The 20,164-nt window shown below is 53.4% G+C and overlaps 1 protein-coding gene across 4 annotated transcripts in view; it reads right to left on the bottom strand.

Annotated features, from left to right (window-relative positions):
* TTC7A (tetratricopeptide repeat domain 7A) overlaps positions 1–20,164 on the bottom strand; it is a 159,889-nt gene that overhangs the window by 12,998 nt on the left and 126,727 nt on the right. For 3 of the 4 annotated variants that reach the window (XM_011935874.1, XM_011935875.1, XM_011935873.1), the window contains 4 exons: positions 16,496–16,612; positions 12,950–13,047; positions 11,112–11,246; positions 2,102–2,304 (listed from right to left, as the gene is read on the bottom strand). In XM_011935874.1, the coding sequence (XP_011791264.1) occupies positions 2,102–2,304; positions 11,112–11,246; positions 12,950–13,047; positions 16,496–16,612 (553 nt within the window). Of the gene's footprint in view, positions 1–2,101; positions 2,305–11,111; positions 11,247–12,949; positions 13,048–15,587; positions 15,660–16,495; positions 16,613–20,164 lie in introns of all 4 variants that reach the window. The other variant, XM_011935872.1, reaches the window with a different exon arrangement.

A 20,164-nucleotide genomic window follows, 5' to 3' on the forward strand; every position in this document is an offset into this window, starting at 1 on the left:
ACTCACTAAAGCGTTCAAATGTCTTTAGAAAATGAGTGCTTAGCAAATCTTCCCCAGGCTGAACATTTGCTATTCTTTATGCATATGTGTGGGATGCTGGCAGGAACACAGCCTGTAGACGGGATGGGCTACCCACGCAGAAGCCGACTGCCCCTCTGGTTGCTTGTAACTTCAAAAGAGGGCAGGCCTGGCTCCAACTTGCTCCAATTTCATCAAATCAGCAAGGCACCCCAGGAAGGAAAAAGGGACCACTTCAGAAACAACTGCAGGGAGCCACTCTGGATGGCTATTCAGTTACCATGGAAACCTACCCTTGGAAACTGCTTCAATTTCAGGAAAATAGCTACAAACAATAATAAGCATAAATGAAAAATGGTATACTGTTACTTCAAAATTGTACTTGTTATGGGATTTTGTTGGGTTTTCAGGGCTGAGCCTGCAGGCTCATATCCGTGAACACAGTGGAAGGCAGACATCTCTGCCTGGCTGCAGGCCTAATGATATAGCCCACACCCTCCCTCCCACTGCCCTAATCAAGTTTCTGGATGTGACCTCCGGTGAAGCATTTATCAGAGAAGCTGATGTCTAAATTGAGGGAGGAAGGAGGAAGCCTCTTGCAGAAAGCAAACGTTTGTTAAGCTGACTGGAAGGCAATGCAGCCATGCGGGAGGGAACATGGACAAGGGTGTATGGTGACTGCACGAACTTTCTTCATCCGAGGCTGAACATTCACACAGACCTAAGTTAGAAATCTACAGAAATCAGGCAGCGGGAATAATAGCTGAGCTGGGAATTCCTGTTCTATTTCCTTTTCAAGGACTGTCAGGTTGGAAAGGACCTTCTGAAGATGGCCTGGTCTGGCTCCTCCCCATGTGACGCTGCATTCTCTTGGCAACACTCTCACCAGATGATTACTGAGTATGTGTCTAGACTATGCTAAGAGTTATAATGTTTTTCCTGACATGGCTGAAATCTAACTCCCTGTAGCTTCTACTCACAGACAAATCAGCCCCCTTTTGGCAATGCCAACCCTTCAGCCATCTGGAACCATGCTCCTGATGCCTCTGTGCTCTCTCTGTGCCAGACGTCAGGGATACCCTAATGGCTGTTCCCCTCAACGCGCTCTCACATGGAGACATCTAAGGTGGAACCCAGACCCTAAGAGGGAAAGATTGTTGCTAACTGTGGGCTCCTAGATTATCCTTCAAAAATCACTTGTACAGATGCAGGCTTGCAAGCTTCCAGATCACTACATTTATCTGGATACCTGTTCTCTGGAAGCAGCAAAGGAAAGCAGGGAAAAAATGATAATCTATAGGGTCTAGAATATCACCTGTCAGAGCTGGTGCTCAATAAATGTCGCCTGGACCAGAGGATACCCACTGACAGATGATTAAAACTAAGGGTCAGAGAAGGTGGCTGACTTACCCGTGATCACCAGGTAGAGGACAAGAGTATCAGCATCCTGCACCCCAGCCTCTTTGCTTCCCACAGGGAGGCCACTGTGCCCTGGACACCCAAGTCCTGAGCTCATGAATGAGGACCAGGGACTACTGGATCCTCTTAGCACCCCAGGGACCATTCTCAATGTGTGCTTGAGTCAGGTCTGACATGACAGCCCACCCCAGAAAACCCCCTGAATCCCACCAAAGAGATGTGGAACTCCTTGGAAATGGAGAAGGCAGGGAGGGTCTGGGGACTCCCAGAAAGAAAAGCATTTTGGTAACCGCCTAGAGTCTGGACTAGCCTTCAGGGCAAGGGTCTGATGGGTAACAATAAGAGCTAGATCCCTTTGTAGAAACTTACAGCAAAAGGAAGTCACAAAGAGTATCAACCAAACCTTCTAGATTTTGTCATCAACACAGACCCTGATTGAAGGGAAATGGCCTGTGTCTACAAGAGAAGGCTAGGTATCCCAAGAACTGTCTCTTCCAACAGAGCAGGAGGGAAGTCCCCTCCCCCAGACACCAGGGAACAGCAGTAGCAAGGCACAAGCAGGCAGTGGAGTATGGGGACAAGGAGGGACAAAGGGGGATAAGGGCCCTGAGGCTGTGGGAGGAGGTGGCGGGAGTGCGGATGGAGGGGGCGGGGTCTGACTCACCAGGCTGTGCATGATGTGCACGCCATCTGGGTTCACCGTGAGCGCCTCCTTGTACAGCTGCTTGGCCTCCTCCAGGCTGCCCTTCACCTCGGCCAGCCGGCCCCGCATATATAGTACTGAGTGAGAAGTGGGGAAGAGGCCTGCTGCCTCCTGGATGCAGAAACCTGCTTCCTTGAGGTGCTGCTGCTCCATGAACAGCTCAGCTGCAAAACCAGAAGGGCAGTGGGAGGTGTGAGTTGTGGGAAGTCAGAGGCATCCTGACCCCCTCCCTGCATCCTCAGAGCTGGGGAACCGGTCTTAGGTGATGAACACTATCCCACCGAGTCACAGCATGGGGCACACTGACTATGGGACGTAGTGGGAACACTAGGTAACAGTTTCTGAGAGCTTCCTCTGTGTCAGGCACCTTGCTAAGTGCCAGTCAATGGCACCAAGATCGTCCCAGTTAATGCTCACAAAAATCCTGTAGAACAAGCTTTTTTTTTTTTTTTTTTTGGAGACAGGGTCTCCTTTGTCAACCAGGCTGGAGTGCACTGATGTGACCATGGCTCACTGCAGCCTTTTCTAAAACAAAAATTTATTTATTTATTTAGAGACAGAGTCTCCCTCTGTTGTCCAGGCTGCAGTGCAGTGGCACGATCTCAGCTCACTGTAACCTCTGCCCCTCTGGGTTCAAGTGATTTTCCTGTCTTAGCCTCCCGAGTAGCTGGAATTACAGGCACGCACCACCATGCCTGGCTAATTTTTGTATTTTTGGTAGAGGGGCTCAGGCTGGTCTCGAACTTCTGGCCTCAAGTGATCTGCCCACCTTAGCCTCCCAAAGTGCTAGGATTACAAGCGTGAGCCACTGTGCTCGGCCTCACTGCAGCCTTGACCTCTTGGGCTCAAGCAATCCTCCCACCTCAGTCTCCTGAGTAGCTGGGACTACAGACATGTGCCAACACGCCCAGATAATTTTTGTATTTTTTGTAGAGATGGGCTTTTGCCATGTTGCCCAGGCTGGTCTTAAACTCCTGGGCTCAAGAGATCCTCCCATTTCAGCCTCTCAAAGAGCTGAGATAATAGGCATGAGAAACCGCACCCTGCACAAGTACTTTTATTACCCCACTTTAGAGGGGCAAAAACTGGGCACAGAGGGGTCAAGGCATTGCACTAAGGCCACAGTGGGAGTACGTGGTGAAGCCAGGGTTTGCATTGGGCTGTTTGACTTCAGAACCTGGCGAGGGGACATGGCGTCCCCTGAGCTAAAAGCTTGCTCAGGTGACTCCGGCCTCTTTTTCAGTGTTCCTTCACTTCCTTAGTTCACTGCATGTCCAGGGAGAAGGGGATGGAAGCAGACCAGGGAGCGCTCTTTGGGTCCCTTGGTCTCCCAGGCAGGGGCTGACCGAAGGTGGGTATGTGCTCAGAGCCAGGGAGAACCAAATGACCCTGCCAAGGATAGGGTGGGAGGATGAGGGAGAAGAGGCTCAGGGGCAAAGGAGGGCACAAACCAAGCATTGTTGGTAACAGCTACAGAAACCTCCCCTGAGCTGATGGAGAGCTGATGGGCCAAGCCTGGGTTTGGGAAACATTTTCTCATTAATGTTTAAAGACAGCAAGTCTTGGAAGGAGGCATAATCCTCACTTAAAAAATGCAGATGGCCGGGCGCCGTGGCTCACGCCTGTAGTCCCACCTCTTTGGGAGGCCAAGGCGGGTAGATCACGAGGTCAGGAGTTCAAGAGCAGCCTGGCCAGGATGGTGAAACCCTGTATCTACTAAAAACATAAAAAAAATTAGCTGGGCATGGTGGCGGGTGCCTGTGATTCCAGTACTCGAGAGGCTGAGGCAGAGAGTTGATTGAATCTGGGAGGTGGAGGTTGTGGTGAGCTGAGATAGTGCCACTGCCTGGGTGACAAAGCCAGACTCCATCTCAAAAAAAAAAAAAAAAAAAAAGCAGGCTTAGGAGGTGAGGATCCCGCCCCATTCCCTCACCGAGAAAGGGCAAAGACAGGGCTGGACTCCCCAGCAGTTCCGTGGCCTCCCTCCAAAGCAGACACACACCCCTTTGGGCCGGCAGGCAGGAGAGGATCTGTCCTGGAACCAGAGGAGTAGGGAATGGGGCACTTTCTCCAATCCAGGCCAGCCCACACAAACACGCATTTCAGACCCACGGGCACAGGCACAGCCCACACCTGGCACTTTAGAAGACGCGGCTCTTCAGCATCACCGGGCACTCAGCCTTTGTCCAAAGCAGCCCCCCCAGGCCTGGCGGCCCACTCCTGGGGCCTAGCCTATGCTGAAGGCACAGAAGGATCAAGACACAGATGGGGAACGCAGAAGGGCCAGCAGAGTCTGACTTGTGGTTTTGCCAAGAACTCTGCCTAGCAAAAGCTGACAGCTGAGGTTACCCTAGTTCAGATTATGTCTGGGGTGGAGAGAGAACAGATATGCCCAAGGGAATCTCCCAGAAAGAGGTGGAGAAACCAGGCCCAGACATTCTCTCTTCCTGTCCCAATAGGCAGCAGGAGAGGCCTAACTAAGGCCTTGACTGCAACACAGGCACTGGGGTACTTAGCACGAGCATTGCCTAAGGTTCATTGTGCAACCCGAGTAGCCTGCCACATCCTAAAATACAACGCTTTCTGAGCGAGAGGACTCTTTGTCTCTAGTGGAGATGATAACTTGGGAGGATCAGAGAATTAAACGCAGAGAAGCCAGGCTTCCCGGATATGGGAGAGAAATGTGGGCTCTAGTCCCTGGGGACAGCCTGAAATGGAGATTCCCAAGGCAGAGCGCACAGGAAATGGGGGCTTTGAACCCAGGGGCAGATGGCTGGTGGGGGGAGGGGTCAGAGATTTGGCTATCTCAGCCTCAGCTCTCCCTCTCTGCTTTGCTGTTGAGCTGCTGCTGGGGTGTCTAAACAGGCTACCTTCATAACTGAGTGCTTAACATACAGCTATTGAGTACTGACTACGTGCCTCGTCCCCATGAGGAGGAGAAAGAGTGGGGGCAGGGGTGGGAGCAGCTGAGCCACTAAACCACTTGAGAGACCAGGGCAGTGGAATGAGAAGTGCCACATCTGAGTGTTGTGGGCACTCAAGAGGGGCCAGGTCGGTGCTGCTGGTGTGGTCAGGGAAGTCTTCCTGAGGGAGGTGGCATCGGAGCTGGAGCCTGAAGGCTGCAGAGTCCTTTGGACTAAGAGGACAAGGAAGGTAGGCTGGGCTTCACTGTGGCAGAATCCCCCAGGGTCACGAGAGAGGAGAAGCAGAAGGAAGTATGTGGGTGTCACTTTTGCAGGGTGGCTGCTTCCTCCATCGCCAGAAGCTCAGTTTAGCTGAGGGCCCAGGGGTCAAGCTCCCCACTCCCCTGGACCACTTGACCCTGGCACAGCTCATTAAGCTGTTTACAACTTGCTGCCCTGTCTCCAGAGGCTGTCCCTGGTCCCTCTCTTGGGGACCCCTCATAGTGCATTCACATCAAGAGATTTTAATTAAAGGGCACCCCACCCAATCCCAATCCGTCTTGCCTCGGGGCCCTGGGTATTCCAGAGGCCTGGGCCTTGCTGGGCTGGCCACACACCAGAGAACACGTCCTGAAGAACCGTAGGGCTGTTCCACTGACGGGCTCCATTCCCAGTTAGACAGGAAACCAGAAGACACAGACCAGAGCCCAGGGAGGCCTCCCGCGGACTTTTGGTGGCCTGGCAGACACTGCCCAGCAGGGCCAGCCTCCAGGGTAGGCCTCTGACTTGCAGACAGGCCCACAGGTCTGGGGTGACAGTGCACCACCCCTTGCTAGTCTCAGTGTCCCTGAGCAGATGCCTTCGGCTCCTGCTCGACGCTTTGCCAGCCATGGTTAGACGGCTGCAGGAGCCCTGGGGCACCGCATCCACCCACGGCCCTGATCCTTCCCAGCCTGGCCCTGGCTGCCGGGTCTCAGTGGTGCCCACACCCATTCCAGCCTCCTCTGGCCAGGGCACCACATTTTCCTTGAATTTTCATTGTCGAGGTCATCACCCCAGCACACGGGGCCTTGCTGCACCCTTAGCGTCAAGGGGCCCCTCCATTCCTTCACTCTCTCTTCCCCTTTCTGATTTTCTCTCTGCTCTCATCATCCTCCTGCCTACCCCATGACCTCTTGCTTGTCTGTCTCCGGTTTTCTTCCTCTTCCCTACATCTCTCTCCACCCCCTCTCCCCTCTGTGCTTTCTCTCGGCAGGCTACAAATGGAAAACATCTGTTCCCTGGAGCTTTGCAAGAGGCCCTTTTATTATTATTATTATTTTTTGAGGCATCCTGGTCTAACCCTGCACCCAGAGCTGATTCCAGTCTTCCTAGCAAAGCCGAGGCTCTCCCACCCCAGGCAGGGGGATGGGCCCACTTTCCATGGGCTATTTCCATACCCTCTTTGCAGGGAGGGCCTTGCCTGCAGGGTGGCCCTGTGCTGATGAGCAGGGTACAGAGAGCCTGGGCCCACCCCTAAGGCCTGTTAGGGCCTCCCCAGGTGAGTGTGCTTTCTACAGAGACCCTCCCCCTGACTTCAGAGAGGTGAGCCGCAGGGCAGTGGAAAAATAGGTTAGGCCCCCCAAAGGAATTCACCGTGGCTAGCCTTGATCCTCAGTGGGGGCCGTTTTGGTGACCCAGAGGAAATAAGCATCAGTCGCTCAGATCATATGGATGCCCAGGAAAAGGAAGGTGGGGAGAGGGCAAGGGAGGAAGGAGAGTGAAGACCAAGGGGGCTAGAATGGAGAACGCCCAGGCCAACGCAGAGAATCCAAAGGTCTGCAGGGAGTTCTCAGGTTGGTCTGAGATCCTCCATCCCTGGGACCCAGAGGGCACAAGGCCGTCAGGGGCTGCATGGGCCTGCTCTGAGTGGCCTCGCTGACTCAGGAAGCTGGGAGAAGGGAAGAAAAAGCTGGAGCTAGGGAAGAGGAGGACGTGGCAAGAAGGCACTGAATAAAGGCAGTAGGGGCAGGAAGGATGACAAAGAGTAGAGGAGCATGCAGGACCAAGGACGAGCGCCAGCTTCTCCCTGGACTATGGCTTCATCATAAACACCTGCTTCAGCCACAGTGCTGGCCACCCCACCCCAGCCCCCCAACTCTGCCCAGAAGACACCTGGGGTGGCCTCCAACTGCAGGCCAGGACACCAGCACCAGACCACAGGAGTCTGGCATCGGGGAGCTGAGACTCAGGCCAGCTTCCCCCAAACCTAGAGAAAGCCCAGAGCTGCCCATGAGCCCCTGGAACTCCAGGGCAGGGGAACTCTCCCTACGTGCGTCTCCCGCTCTGGTGCACTGTCAGCTCCCAGAGCCATGACCTGAGATCATGGAGGGTCATGGGGGATGAAGGGGTGGTTCTTGCTTTTAGGGAAAGCACCTCTCTCAACATTCAGATCCTGGAGCGTCTATGGGACTCTGTGCCTCTCTCGCTTTCACACAGATCCGCTGCCCAACAGGCACTGCCCTGCAGCCTGTCTCTCAAGTGGGTACCATTCATCAGCTTCTCACACCGGTCTGGAACTGGAAGGAGGCTTGAAGAAGGGAGGGGAGGAGGGCAAGAGATGAGAGAGGAAGGCTACGACAGTCCCTTTGAATTCAACCAAAGAGTGAATTCATCATGGAACTTACTGCCAAACAGATTGGGATGCAATTTATCTTGAACCAAACCAGGGGGATTAGCTCCTTCCAAAATGATCAAGACATCTTTTTCCCTTCCTGCAAATTTGCTGCAGCTGGTGGAGTCATTAGGCGGGTGGGAGAGGGTGGGGATGCTGATCGTATTCTTAGCCTGGGTCAGGCTGGGGAGGCGGTTTAGGGAGATCATTGCCCTGGTGATCTGGTCCTGGCAGACCTCCATTCAACAGGTGCTTGGTAGATGCTTGCTAGTGATGATGGCAGCCAGGGGAGGGGAGAGAGCTCAGGGGGTGCAAATTACTCTGGAATTCTCTCATGCTCAGAATGAAAGAGCCAGGACACCTTCTCATGTTCGTTTCCTGGCTGTGGCGGCTATGCACCAGTCACCAGTCTATTCTCCCCTTCTTCTAGCAGGATAGATCCCCCTCCTTTTTTTTGAGACAGGGTCTCACTCCCATTGCCCAGGCTGGCATGCAGTGGCACAGTCTCAGTTCACTGCAGCCTCAACTTCCCAGGCTCAAGTGATCCTCCCATCTCAGCCTCCAGAGTAGCTGGGACTACAGGCATGCACCACCATGCTCAGATAATTTTTTTTGTATTTTTAGTAGAGATGGGGTTTTACCATGTTGCCTGGGTTGGTCTTGAACTTCTGGGCTCAAGCCATCTGCCTGCCTCGGCCTCCCAAAGTGCTCGGATTACAGGCATGAGCCACTGTGCCCGGCCTGATGCCCTGACTTTTAATGGGACACCCGGAATAATGACATCTGCCAGAGCCCTCTGCCGTTAGAGGCAGTCAAATAACTAAGTTCTGGCCAATGGATCATGAGGGGAGGTGATGTGTGCCAAATCCAGGACATGTCCTTATAGGGAAGGGGGTGCCTTTCTTTCTTGTTAATCGTTTGCCTTGAAATGTGAACGTGGCAGAGAGCCATCCTGGACCACACGGACGACAGTGATACCCTAGGGGCAGAAGAGTCGCTGTCCCAGTCAAGGCTGTCATCTCTAAACTGTTACATGAGAAATAAATAAGCATCCACCTTGTGCAAGACACTGCTATTTTGGATCTGTTCTTACATGCACCCACACTGGTCTCCTAATACTACACTGCCTGACCCTGACGCGGCGCCACTTTCAAAGCATTCAGATCTGTTCTCGGAGTTCTCTCCTGTGGAGTGAATACCTAAGATAACGACCAGAGAAGAAAGTCTCATGTGCGAATGATTGAAGGGAGTGTGTTTCTACTGACATTCCCAAGTCTAATTACGGGCTTCAGGAGGGCCTTTAACCTTACTTGGAGTTACCAGAACATGCTAGTATCTCTAGCATACAGCAATACACAATCTGAAAACTGCAAGCAAGCTTGTGATGATGGTAGTAAACAAACAAGACAAATCAGGTCAGGCGCGGTGGCTCTTGCCTGTAATCCCAGCACTTTGGGAGGCCAAGGTGGGTGGATCACTTGAGGTGAGGAGTTCCAAACCAGTGTGGGCAACATGGTGAAACCCCGTCTCTACTAAAAACACACAAAAAATTAGCCAGGCACGGTGGCGCACACCTGTAGTCCCAGCACTTAGGAGGCTGAGGTGGGAGAATCACTTGAACCTGGGAGGTGGAGGTTGCAGTGAGCTGAGATTGCACCACTGCACTCCAGCCTGGGCCACAGAGTGAGACTCTGACTCAAAAAACCAACCAACCAACCAACCAGCCAGCCAACCAACAAAACAAACAAAAGAACACCAACCCCCCCCCAGCAAAAAAAACAACCAAGGCAAGTAATTCAAACAAAAGACCCGGGAGCTCCGGCACAGGAAGCCCACAACTGCAGAATCCGATCACTGTGTTACGCTGCGTTCCTTAAAGCTGGTGAAGCCCCCAGCATGGGTGCGAATCTTTGGGGGCTGGGGCTCCATGCGGCCCCTCGGAAGTTGGAAGTCATTATTTTAGTCTTAGAAGTCTTAGAAGAAGTCATAGAAGTCTTAGAAGAAGACAGGAATCTTTGCTTAAGGCGAGGCCTTGTTTATTATTCCTCTGGATTTTTCAACATCCCTCTTCCTACTTAAGACCCAACAAGCTGACTGTGGAGCAAGTGCAGCCTCCGATCACCCCCAGCCTCCGAGGGCACCCTGAGCTGCTAACTGGGCAGTTTCTGCATTGTTAAACTGCTCCCATGTCTAGCCTTCCTGTGAATCCTGTCCAGTGTTTTTTGCAGATTCAGAACCTACAGTGGGGAGAGTGGGGGCGTACTGCATACTAATGTGTCCGTATGTGAGGAACATGCAGTGGGAAACCTTAGATTCTCAGCTAACAAGCACATTCTGACTCTGACTTACCAAATCCCCATGTCCCAGTAACAGATCATCATTTCGGTTTCTTCTCCAACTCCCCCTAGGGACAACAGCGCACCCCCATGATGGGGAAGGAGCAGAGAGGAGGGTAATCAGAGAAAATGCAAGAGGTGCTCCTGGGCCCAGAACTTTGCTTGGGCAGCTCTAGGCCAAGGGGGTGTGTTGGCCTGGGGTATTTTAGGGGTCCATTTAGCCTATCCTCCTCCTCTTGTGTTCTGCTGCCATTTTATTTCATTCAGGTACTTGTCATCTTTGGCCTTGGTTCTCTCTTTCCACTCTGATCCACCTCTCACACCACTGTCAGGGTAAATTTTCAAAACTCTTGGCAGCGAGTCCCTCCCAGGCATTCATCAGCTGGTGTTAGGACACTCACTGTCCATGGGGCCATGCTGCCTCTTCCTCCACCATGACTGCCATGGACGAGACAGAAGCCAAACACCTTTTGCTGAGCGCCTGTAATGGCCACCCTGACTGTGTCACACATTGGCTTGTTTCAGATCAGGGCTAGCCAGTTGTGGGCCGCCTTCAGAACCCAGGTCTGTGGGACTCTGGAGCCAGGCTTCCTGCAGCCTGCCTCCTCAACACTGGCTGGCCTTCAGACTGACTCCTGGTGGCAATGGTACCACTTAGTTACCAAGAAGGACTGTCACATGAATGGCAACCTCAAAGTTACCAGTCTTTCCTCCACCTTCAATGAATTCTAACCCCAGCCCTCTCCTTCTTGGGGCCTCCACACCTCCCCTCTCTGAGCTCTCTAGGGTTTGAAGCCCGTTTTTGAGACTGAGACAACTGTCCATCTATGTGGCCTCTCAGGACCTCCAATCCTCTCATGTTTGGGTTTGCTGCCAGGGAAGCTCTCCCAGGCAGGGAGGTAGACACCATCTCCACTGGGCAGAGAAGGAGACGCACACCCAGAGGTGAGGACTCCGTAACCCGCGTGGGCCTAGCAAGGAGTCCCCACCTCCCCACACTCCCTTCTCCAGGACAGGGTTCTGAGAGCATAGGTGGCCTGCAGACAGGCTGTGTGTGTCACTGGGACTAGGGCACTCACCAGCCTGCAGCCAGATCTGTTCCAGCGTGGTCCATAGCTGTATGGGGCCCTGCTTCAGGACCGAAGAGGGCATAGTCAGCTCTGACATGGCCTCCTCCAGCCGGGAGGCTGCGATGGATGAAGCCCGCCAGGATCCTGCAGAGCAAGAGGGCACGAGCTGAGCAGTGGTCAGAGGTCCACATGTTGCAGGCTCCTGGAGCAGTCATTGCCCAGCACCATGGGGAGACAGGGTACCCCAAAACAGGGTGGTGTGGCTGGGCAGCCAGAAAGCAGCTCACAGACCTACTAGGGAGGGTCCACTATGTCCTCTCACCCACAGCTGGGGAGGGGAGCTCTTTGGAGGGCAATCAGGCAGAGATCTCACTAGGAATCTATTCCTAGGAAAACAATAATGTCGACAAAGATGCTCTTTACGTGAACACAACAGAAATGACCTCAATGTCCAACAATAGGGATTGATTAAAAATAAGTGGGGGTATAATCATCCTAGACTCTGAGGTCATTAAAATAACAAAGTACAAATACAGATATCAATGTAGAAAGATGTTCGCACTATATAGTTAGGTGAAAACAAGCAAGTTACAAAAGAAAAGGACCACATTTTTATAAAAAAGAAATATGGGCATGGAAAAAAGTCTGAAAGGCCATTTATTAAGGTCTAAGTGGTGAAATTAGGAGTAATTTTTCTTTTCTTCCGCTGGCTATTTTCACTCTGTTTTCACAAGTGCATATTCTCATTTGTTTGTAGAAAGGTCCCCATTCAAGGCTGTGCTGAGAAGGACCCTTGGATAGCAGCTCAAGTCAGAATACTGCCCTCTGGAAAACCTCTCCCAGTGGCAGTTCTGGGTGACATGGGCTCCGGTTCAGGATACATAAGCTGTTGACATTTATAATTCCCATGCAGGTGAAATGTGAGCACTTTTTCTCTCTCTGTCACAGAGGCAATAAAGGCTCCAATAAACTCAGGAGACCTCAGGGCAAACCACGGATGACTTCAGTTTATGAGACAAGTGTATGTGGAGTCCTAATAACTTTGTTCATGATTCTTCCCTCTTTAATTGCAAGGGAGCTACCATTCCCCCCTACCTTAACCATTCCCTCCTGGGAGACAGAAGCTCTGCATACAGCCATACACCCCTGAGATGTGCCTCTAAAGTCGGGTGCTAGGTTTGGCTTCTGAAATCAACTCTGTCACCTGACAACAAAGGTGCAACTTGGCTCATGTCCACAGAAGTGGAAAAAACCGAGCAATTCCACTAAATACAACTCCACTCACACTTTCTTTCCCATGACTAATTCTTGTGTTTTTGATGAAGGTGTTCTGCTTTAAGCAGGTCCTCAGTTGAAAAATGTAAGTCTGCAGTTCCTGAACTCATTTGAATTTCACAAGCCATGGGCTTCAGGATGAGTTTTTCCAACAAAGAGTCTGCTTTCAGCTTAGAATTGTAAAGAGTTCAGTTCATTCCTTTATATTTGACTTGATCTACCGAGGACATTAGGTGGACTGTGGCCTCGGGCTTGAGCCTGAGGGGAAATGGTTTCTGTGCTCCACAGCCACCTTTCCAGCGAGGCTCCTCTTTCTTCACCCCCATGCAGGAGGCAGGGTTTCTCCCCTGCCCAGCACCCACTGTGGGACCAGCAGCCAGCCCTTACCCAGAGCCAAGGTCAGCCCTAGAAGTCGCCCAAGGGTAGCTCCTTAGCACCTGGGCAGCAGCTGGCAAGGAGCCAGTGGTGGGCTTGGCCCAGCCAGGAGGTGCCCCTCTCCATGTTGGTGCTCTCAAGCTGGGAGCGTGAGCTGTGGGTCCATGCACACAGCTGCGCAAGGAGTTCATTCTTACCAGAGTCTGCATCATGGGCATCAGGCAAAGTCAGGTGCATGCCACTCTGCTTCTTCATGGTGAGGCCCTCACCGAGGCTACCATCCTTTTCCAGGCCTCTAGAAGGCAAAAGAGGGCCAGGGTCCGGTAAGGTAGAGGGCTAGCGTCATGGGGACGGACAGGGAGAATGGGACAGCCTCACTCCAGGCAGGCTCTGGGGCTGTGGGTTCGGGCCCAAAGACAGAGCTGAGGTCACCAATATCACTAGAGAGGCAGAAGGGATCAACATAGGTAGCGTGCCACACAGGCTGAGGCCTGGCAACTCTCCCACCCTCCCTACTTTCTTCTCTGAAGTGGGTAAGGTCAGAAGCTCCCCAGGCCAGGGGCAGTAACATCTAGCAGAGTGCCAGGCAGAGAGTGGGGACTGTGGACTGACTGCCAAGGAAAGCCTGGTCTTGACAGGGCACCAGAAGTGCTGCAACCCCCAAACCCCTGTGGAAAAAGGGCCCAGATGCCACCCGCTGCCTCAGGCTTCCATTCCTTAGGCTGCCAGGGTGTCCCCAGAGGAGCCAGCAGAGGCCCCTGGGGTGGCAGATTAAACAGTCATGGAGATCCCATCTTGTCCCCCAACCCCTGTCCCCAATTTCCCAGATCCCTGCTGCTATACTGCTGGCAGGGGGAGGGGTTCCTCTTTTCACAGAGTGGGGGCTGGGGGGAACCAGGAAATAGCCTCCAGCTTAAGCCTGCCGTGGCCATCCCGGGGCACAAGCAGTCCCAGCCAGCACATTCCCACTGCCGAGGAAGCCCACAACCTTTGACCCTGTCGACTGGGGAAACTTAGAGAATAGAAGCAGAAGGCACAGGAGAGGAGGAGGCAGGACAAGAAGGTTTCTTTCCTTCAGAGAAGCACCAAGATGATGATCCCACAAAGAATGCCAGGGGTGTCCTTGCCATCCTAACTCAGGCTCACACTGGCTTCAACTTGGGCCTGGGAATTTTAGTGGGCATCAGAGGAAACCATCTATAAAACCACAATGGCTCTGGGCTGGTTCCCTTCCTCTCCCACCCCTTCCCATTCCCAGGAGGCACAAAGTGTGGTGCAAAAAAGCCAGAGACAGGCCAGGCATGGTGGCTCATGCCCATAATCCCAGTACTTTGGGAGGCTGAGGCAGGAGGATCACCTGAGGGCAACAGTTCAACAATAGCTTGAAAAACACAGTGTGACCCCATCTCTACAAAAAATGTTTAAATTAACCAGACATGGTGGTGAGTGACTGTAGTTCCAGCTATTTGGAAGGCTGAGGCAGGAGGATTGCTTAAGCCCAGGTGATAGAGGCTGCAGTGAGCTGTGATCATGCCACTGCACTCCAGCCTGGACAACAGGGTGAGACCCTGTCTCAGAAAAACAAAAACAATACAAAACAAAAAAAGCCAGAAACACTAGGTTGGAATCATGGGCCACCCTTCTCAGCTTTGTGACCCTTGGCAATGCTACTCGACCTTTCTAAGTCTTAGGTTTCTCATCTTGAAAATGATCGTGAGAATGTCCATCACACAAGGTGGTCATGGGGAGTAAATGAGACAGTGTGGGCAGATCTAGTGCAGGGCTGGCGTGAAGCAGGGCTGGGTGCAGCTTCCCATCCCACTCTTTCTCCCATCCCATGAAGGGACCTTTCCTAGGGCTCCAGAAAGAGTCCATCTCCAGGACTACGCTTGGTTCTAGGCCAACATACAGCATGGTCCCTACCTTGAGGAACCTTACAGCCCAGATGGAGAGAAGGGACAGTTCAAGTTGAGCAATTAGCAAAAACCCACATGAGAGGGTTGAATGAAGCATTTTAGAGGCTGGGTGGTTGGTGGCTCCATGAAGGACGGGTATCTGGACAGGGCCTGAGGGGCAATTAGAACATGAGACTAGCAGTGTGGCACTGGCCCAGGCAGAGCAGTGGAAGGTGTGGCTGATAGTGAAGGTCTGCTAGGCCAGACCTGCAGGCTGTGGTCTTAAACCTTGGCTACCCCAAACTAGATTTTATCCCCAGTGTAGGGCAGGGCTATCTGGACCAGAAGCCTGGATCCAATATCCTCCTGGCTTTCCCAGGAGATAGGGAGGATTCTCTGAACTTGGGGCCACAGATCAGAAACCAGGGCTTGTAAAATCTAGTTTGGGGCAGCCAAGGAGAGGTACTTAGGGGCTTCCTGTTGTGACAAGCCCCAGCCCTGCAGTTCTGCTGTTCCAATGGAGGCACAGGCCAGGTCTTCAATACTGGGAGACAAGGCTGCAGCTCAGAACGGTCCCACGACGACTGACCACTTGGAGGAAGAGACAAGCAGTCATCCAGGTAAGGATGCAGGAACAGAGCAGCCAGCTCTGGGGCAACCCCCTTGCAGGAGGGGAGCTGGGTTGTGCACCTGCTTGTGTGGCCACAGCCAGTGAGCAGGAGAAAAAGGTCATCGGAATGCAGGTCCCCTCACCCAGAGTGTGGCCCTCGGCCTCATGCATCCAGTTGCCAGGTGGCTTCACATTCCCATTCTGAAAAGTCCTTCAACCCCAGAATGTCCTTCTGGCAGCTTCCACCCACTGGTCCTGCTCTGCCCTGGTCTCCCAGGCCTGCAAAGTGAGGGCTGACTCTGCCCAAGGTGTTTTACTCCATCAGATTACCCTCCTCTGTAAATTTCACTGTTATAGACGTTCCTCTTGGGAGTCTGGAAGCCTTCTGGGCTCCCAGAGTCTCTGTGAAAACACAAATACACACCAGGCGGGTGTCCCCTGAGGCCTCGGGGAGATGACACAGCCAGCTATCTCAAAGAAGGACAAGAGGATCAGAAAGAGGCAGGGCCCCTGACCTGCAGGAGGCCCTCTTTCCCTTTGGGCCACACAGGCTAAGCCTAGGAGTCCCATTGGGTTTCAGCAAAGACTTTCTGCAGATTCAGCCTGGACAAGACTGCCCTGCTCTGGCCCATGAAAGACCCAGATCCCAGGCCAGGGTCTCCGGCAGGAGACAGGAGGTATGAAGAGTGTGGGTGACTAGGGAAGAAGGGGTGGCCCTTCAGGACTCCACCTCCTCCTCCTCTTCTAGCCTCCAAATGGAATGAGGAAAGAAGTGACAGTCTCTATGGGCTGGAACTCAGGAGATCCAGGTTCAAGTCCCAGCACTACCACTTACCAGGCGAGTGATTCTGGTAAGCTATATATAAAGTCTCTGTGTCTGAGTTTCCGCACTGGGCTGGGAATAAAATCTGATAATGCATAAGCTATAAGCAGCTGAGGTATAAGATAAAGGAACAAGCCCAGCACCCAGCTCCAGTGCTCAAGAATGATTTCTCTTCCTTCTTACCACTCCTGATTGTCAATGTCCTACCCAGGGTCTCTATGTACTTCATAGAGGACTGTCAGGAGGTTCAAACTGGACTACGGATGTGAAAAGCTCCGTGGGCAAGAAGTTCCATGCTTTCATTCAACAGCCTCACTCTCCTCCCCATCTTGGCAGGCATGGTGGCCACCCAGCTGTGGATTGATGCCCTGGCAACCACCCTCTGGCAACCCAAGAGATAACGACGGCCACTCACCCCAGCTGGGAGAAGCTGTACAGGGTCTGCCACAGCCGCAGCATTTGTCTGCAGGTCACGAGGGCTTCCTGGGGGCCTTTCAGCGCCTGCTCCAGCTTCACCTTGGTGAACATCAGGCTGTGGGGAGGGAGCGGCCATCAGCACACCCCAGCGAGGGCCCACTTTCACCTGAGGATCCTGCCCTACCAGGACGGCCCCACATGCCCACCTCCCCAGCTCGCAGAAGGCAGAGTGCCACGAGGGCGGCAGCCTCTGCCAGGCCCCTGGACCACTTGCTTTCTCTCTGTGCCTCACTTTCTCCCCATCTTGCCTGCCAAAGCATGAAGCACTCCATGAAGCATTGTCGGTGCCCACACTGCTGATGCCCTGTGTCCCCTGACCACGTGCCATCCTGCCTATCTCTGAAGCACTGCCCTGTGAGGTCTTGCTCGGTTTGCTCTTCCTACCCACATCCTCCACTAAGCAATGCCCTGTGCCTACTGAACGTGGGACCAGGCTTACACTCACATTCCCCACAGGGCCCAGCCTGGGACCTTGGAGAAAAGACCTGTCCAGACAGTGACTTAGAATCCATGAGTGAAGGTAGAGCAAGGAACTGGCAAGGAGGTCCCCTAAGGACAGAGCTCCACTTCCCACCTTGCCAGCCACAATAGTATAGGTGCCCAAGCAACACCTCCTAAGTGGAACTGCAAAGTTTGCTTCCTGACCCTGGAGATACACAAAGAAGGCGGTGTTATGCTTTATCAAAGGATTCTTTCTTGGATTTCCCAAAATAGCCAGCTCCCCTTATATAATCGATAGGATTAAAGTGACGTGAAATCCTTTTCAATCACCATTTAGGGACAGTTACTGTGCAATGAGAGCAAGCAACTTCAGAATTTCTTTCGACCTGAAAACCTGAAGTCCTCTGAGGTAAGACCAGTGTGGGGAGTGGCCCTTAGAATGGTTGAGAAGAAGAGCTGGTCCCACCTGGAGGCAGGACCCCAGGAGGGGTGGCTGGCTCCCTCCCTCTGCCCTGGACACAGCAGGCACAGCCAGAATGCTTCTCACAGGCCAGTCACGACACTTGCTCATCAAGAGCTGGGGTGGAGCCCTGGAGGCCCTGCTGTGACTGGTGTTGGCCCTTCAGATGCTGGGGAGGTCTGGGGGTTCTGGAGGGGTCCAGGCAGTGGTTATATAGCAAAAATTGGAAGTCCAGCCATATTTTCACCTTGGTACTGCCAGCAGTACCAACACACACCAGCTGCCTGGGCAGCCTGCGGGGAGTTTGAACCACCGAGGGCCAGACAGCAGCATCTCCCGCTTCTCGCCAGTGGTTGAGTAGTGAGGCCCTTTCTTCCCAACACCGCTGAGGAGCAAGACCACGGGACTGTCAGGCCCTGCACTTGAACACTGCCCGGTGGTTCTACCAGCCCACCCGAGGGTAGCACACAGGCCTGCTCCATCGGAGGGTCCCCACCCAGACTGCGAAGGCTGCAGGCGCCACCTGACGAGGCCAGGCCTGGCCCTGGCAGCTGCTCCTCTGATCTCTCTCAGTTGGGCCTCTGCCCTGAGACCTGGGCTCCCAGCTTCGTAAAGCCCTCTGATGTCCTTATTCTCTGCCTGTCTTTCCACACTTTGTCTCTTAGATTGCAACTTGGTAGAGAATGAAGAGGGTGGAATTTGCCCCAGGATCTTCAGAAGAGGGGATTTCTAGACAAGAATTGTTTTTCCTCACTGCATCCCCCAAATGCCTTTCCTGACCCTGCACATAGGTTGCCCCTCAGATACCACCTCTTCTCTTCATTTTCATCCATCCCAAGCCTGGCTTTAAATCCCACCTCTCCCAATTCTTAGGATGCCCTGCACCCGTCTTGGAACATAACTAATGACCACCTGGCTTGCCTATCAGGTCCCAAGGGCAGAAACTGGGATCCCCCTAGCATGGCCTGCACAGACCCGAGTGCACAGTCAGCACAGGACACAGCCCTGAGTAGGAATGACCCCAGTGGGCAACTGCTGGGGACAACTGGTCCCGCCACTGTACTCTCCTTCCCCAGGTTTGCAAAGGATCCAACTCTCCACAAGTATCAGGGGCCTCTGCTTTCAGGAATATAAAGAAGAAACACAATGGCTGCCTTCGAGACAACAATTAGAGCACTGTAAGTGACACATTGACCAGAGAATCAAGGGCTGTATTTTTGGATCAGACTCAGTGCAGGGGAAGAAACAGGAAAGGGATCTTACTGGAGCTGGTGTTTGGTGAAAAGTCGGGTGGAGTGGGATTTGGCCGGGAGCTGGGGAGAGAGAAGAGGCTGGGGTGTGGAAGGTGGGGCAGCTGGTTGGAGCAGTAGGTGTCAGTGAGGTGGGAAAGCCCCTCCCTCAGACAGCCAAGTCCCCTGGGCTGGGCTGATTCCTGGGGACAGCTCCCTGGGCAGGTCAGCCCTGCTGCATTCCCCGGGCCCTCTGCAGGCATTGCCTCTTCAGCACGCTCCTCTCTGCCAGAGCTTCCTTCTCACTTTCTTCATCTTTGAGGGCCGGAATGGGTCTAGGGCAGACCCGACCACACCATGTGCCTGGCAAAGAAGTGGCTGAAAACTGAGCTGGCATCACAGTAAGTTCTACCAAAGGCAGGCTGTACCTTCGCAGCTGCTGACATTCCATTAGCATGAGTGGCCCAGAGCGGATTTTCTCAACCCAACCGCATCCCTTCTGGGCTGGGGCAAGTGCTCCACCAGTCACTCTGGTCTGATCTTTCACTCCAGGATCCTGGGAGGATCCAGATTTGTTCCTGAGATTTCCTCGGGCTGGCAGGTGAGCGCTGCCAGAGGGATTTTCCTCCACAAAGAGCCCTGTCCCGTGGTCCTCGCCTTCTGTGCCTCTGTGTGGCCTTCACAGCCTTCCTGCTCTGGCTCTACCCTCCCTTCCTGCCATCCTCCCCATGACCTTGGGCGCTGGTACACTGATCACATGGGTATTAGCAGCTCCCTGAGCCTCGGAATAGGCTCCCGGACTCATCGTGCTGTGCTTGTGCTGTAGCCTCTGCTGAGATCACCCTTCCCCCTCTGATACCCAGCCAGCTCCTAACCAGATGTCACCCTCTGGCTTTCTGTGTCCCCATGGGGGCTGAGCACACCCCCATCCCGATGCCAGGATGTGGTTATCTGCGCCTCTGCTGGCTTGCCTCTAGTTCACTGCAGAACTTTCTCCCACTCCCGACAGGGATCAGCAAACAACTCCACTCCCTCAGAAGGAGCAACTCAGCTGCTCTTCTAAGGAGCACAGGCCCCTCTCCATCCTGTCCACTGCAACAGGTAGCTGCTGCCCACTCACCCACCTATCAATGCTTAGCCCATCTCTTCAGGAAGCAGGAAGCCTGGCGGAGCCCTGGCATGCCGTCAGGGCTGGTGGGTGACATTCTGGGGCCGTCACAGCCAGGAGGAATCGAAGCTGTGGCCACAGCCTCACCAGAACGCTGTGACTCCTGGGCGAAGCTGAGGGGAGGCTGCTGGCAGTTGGGGCTGGGGATAGAGTAGGCAAGCCTGGGCTCCCCTTCCCCTCGCTTATCTGTCTTATAAACCAACTGAGCCTAAAACACCACTTAAATAAAGGATTCTGAGACTAAAAAAACTATTTCAATCCCACGGCTCCAGCCCTCCTCCAAGATGTCCCTATGTAATCACACTGTCC

The sequence above is a fragment of the Colobus angolensis genome, unplaced genomic scaffold (genome assembly GCF_000951035.1).
Source record: "Colobus angolensis palliatus isolate OR3802 unplaced genomic scaffold, Cang.pa_1.0 Scaffold15, whole genome shotgun sequence".
Lineage (NCBI taxonomy): Eukaryota > Metazoa > Chordata > Mammalia > Primates > Cercopithecidae > Colobus > Colobus angolensis.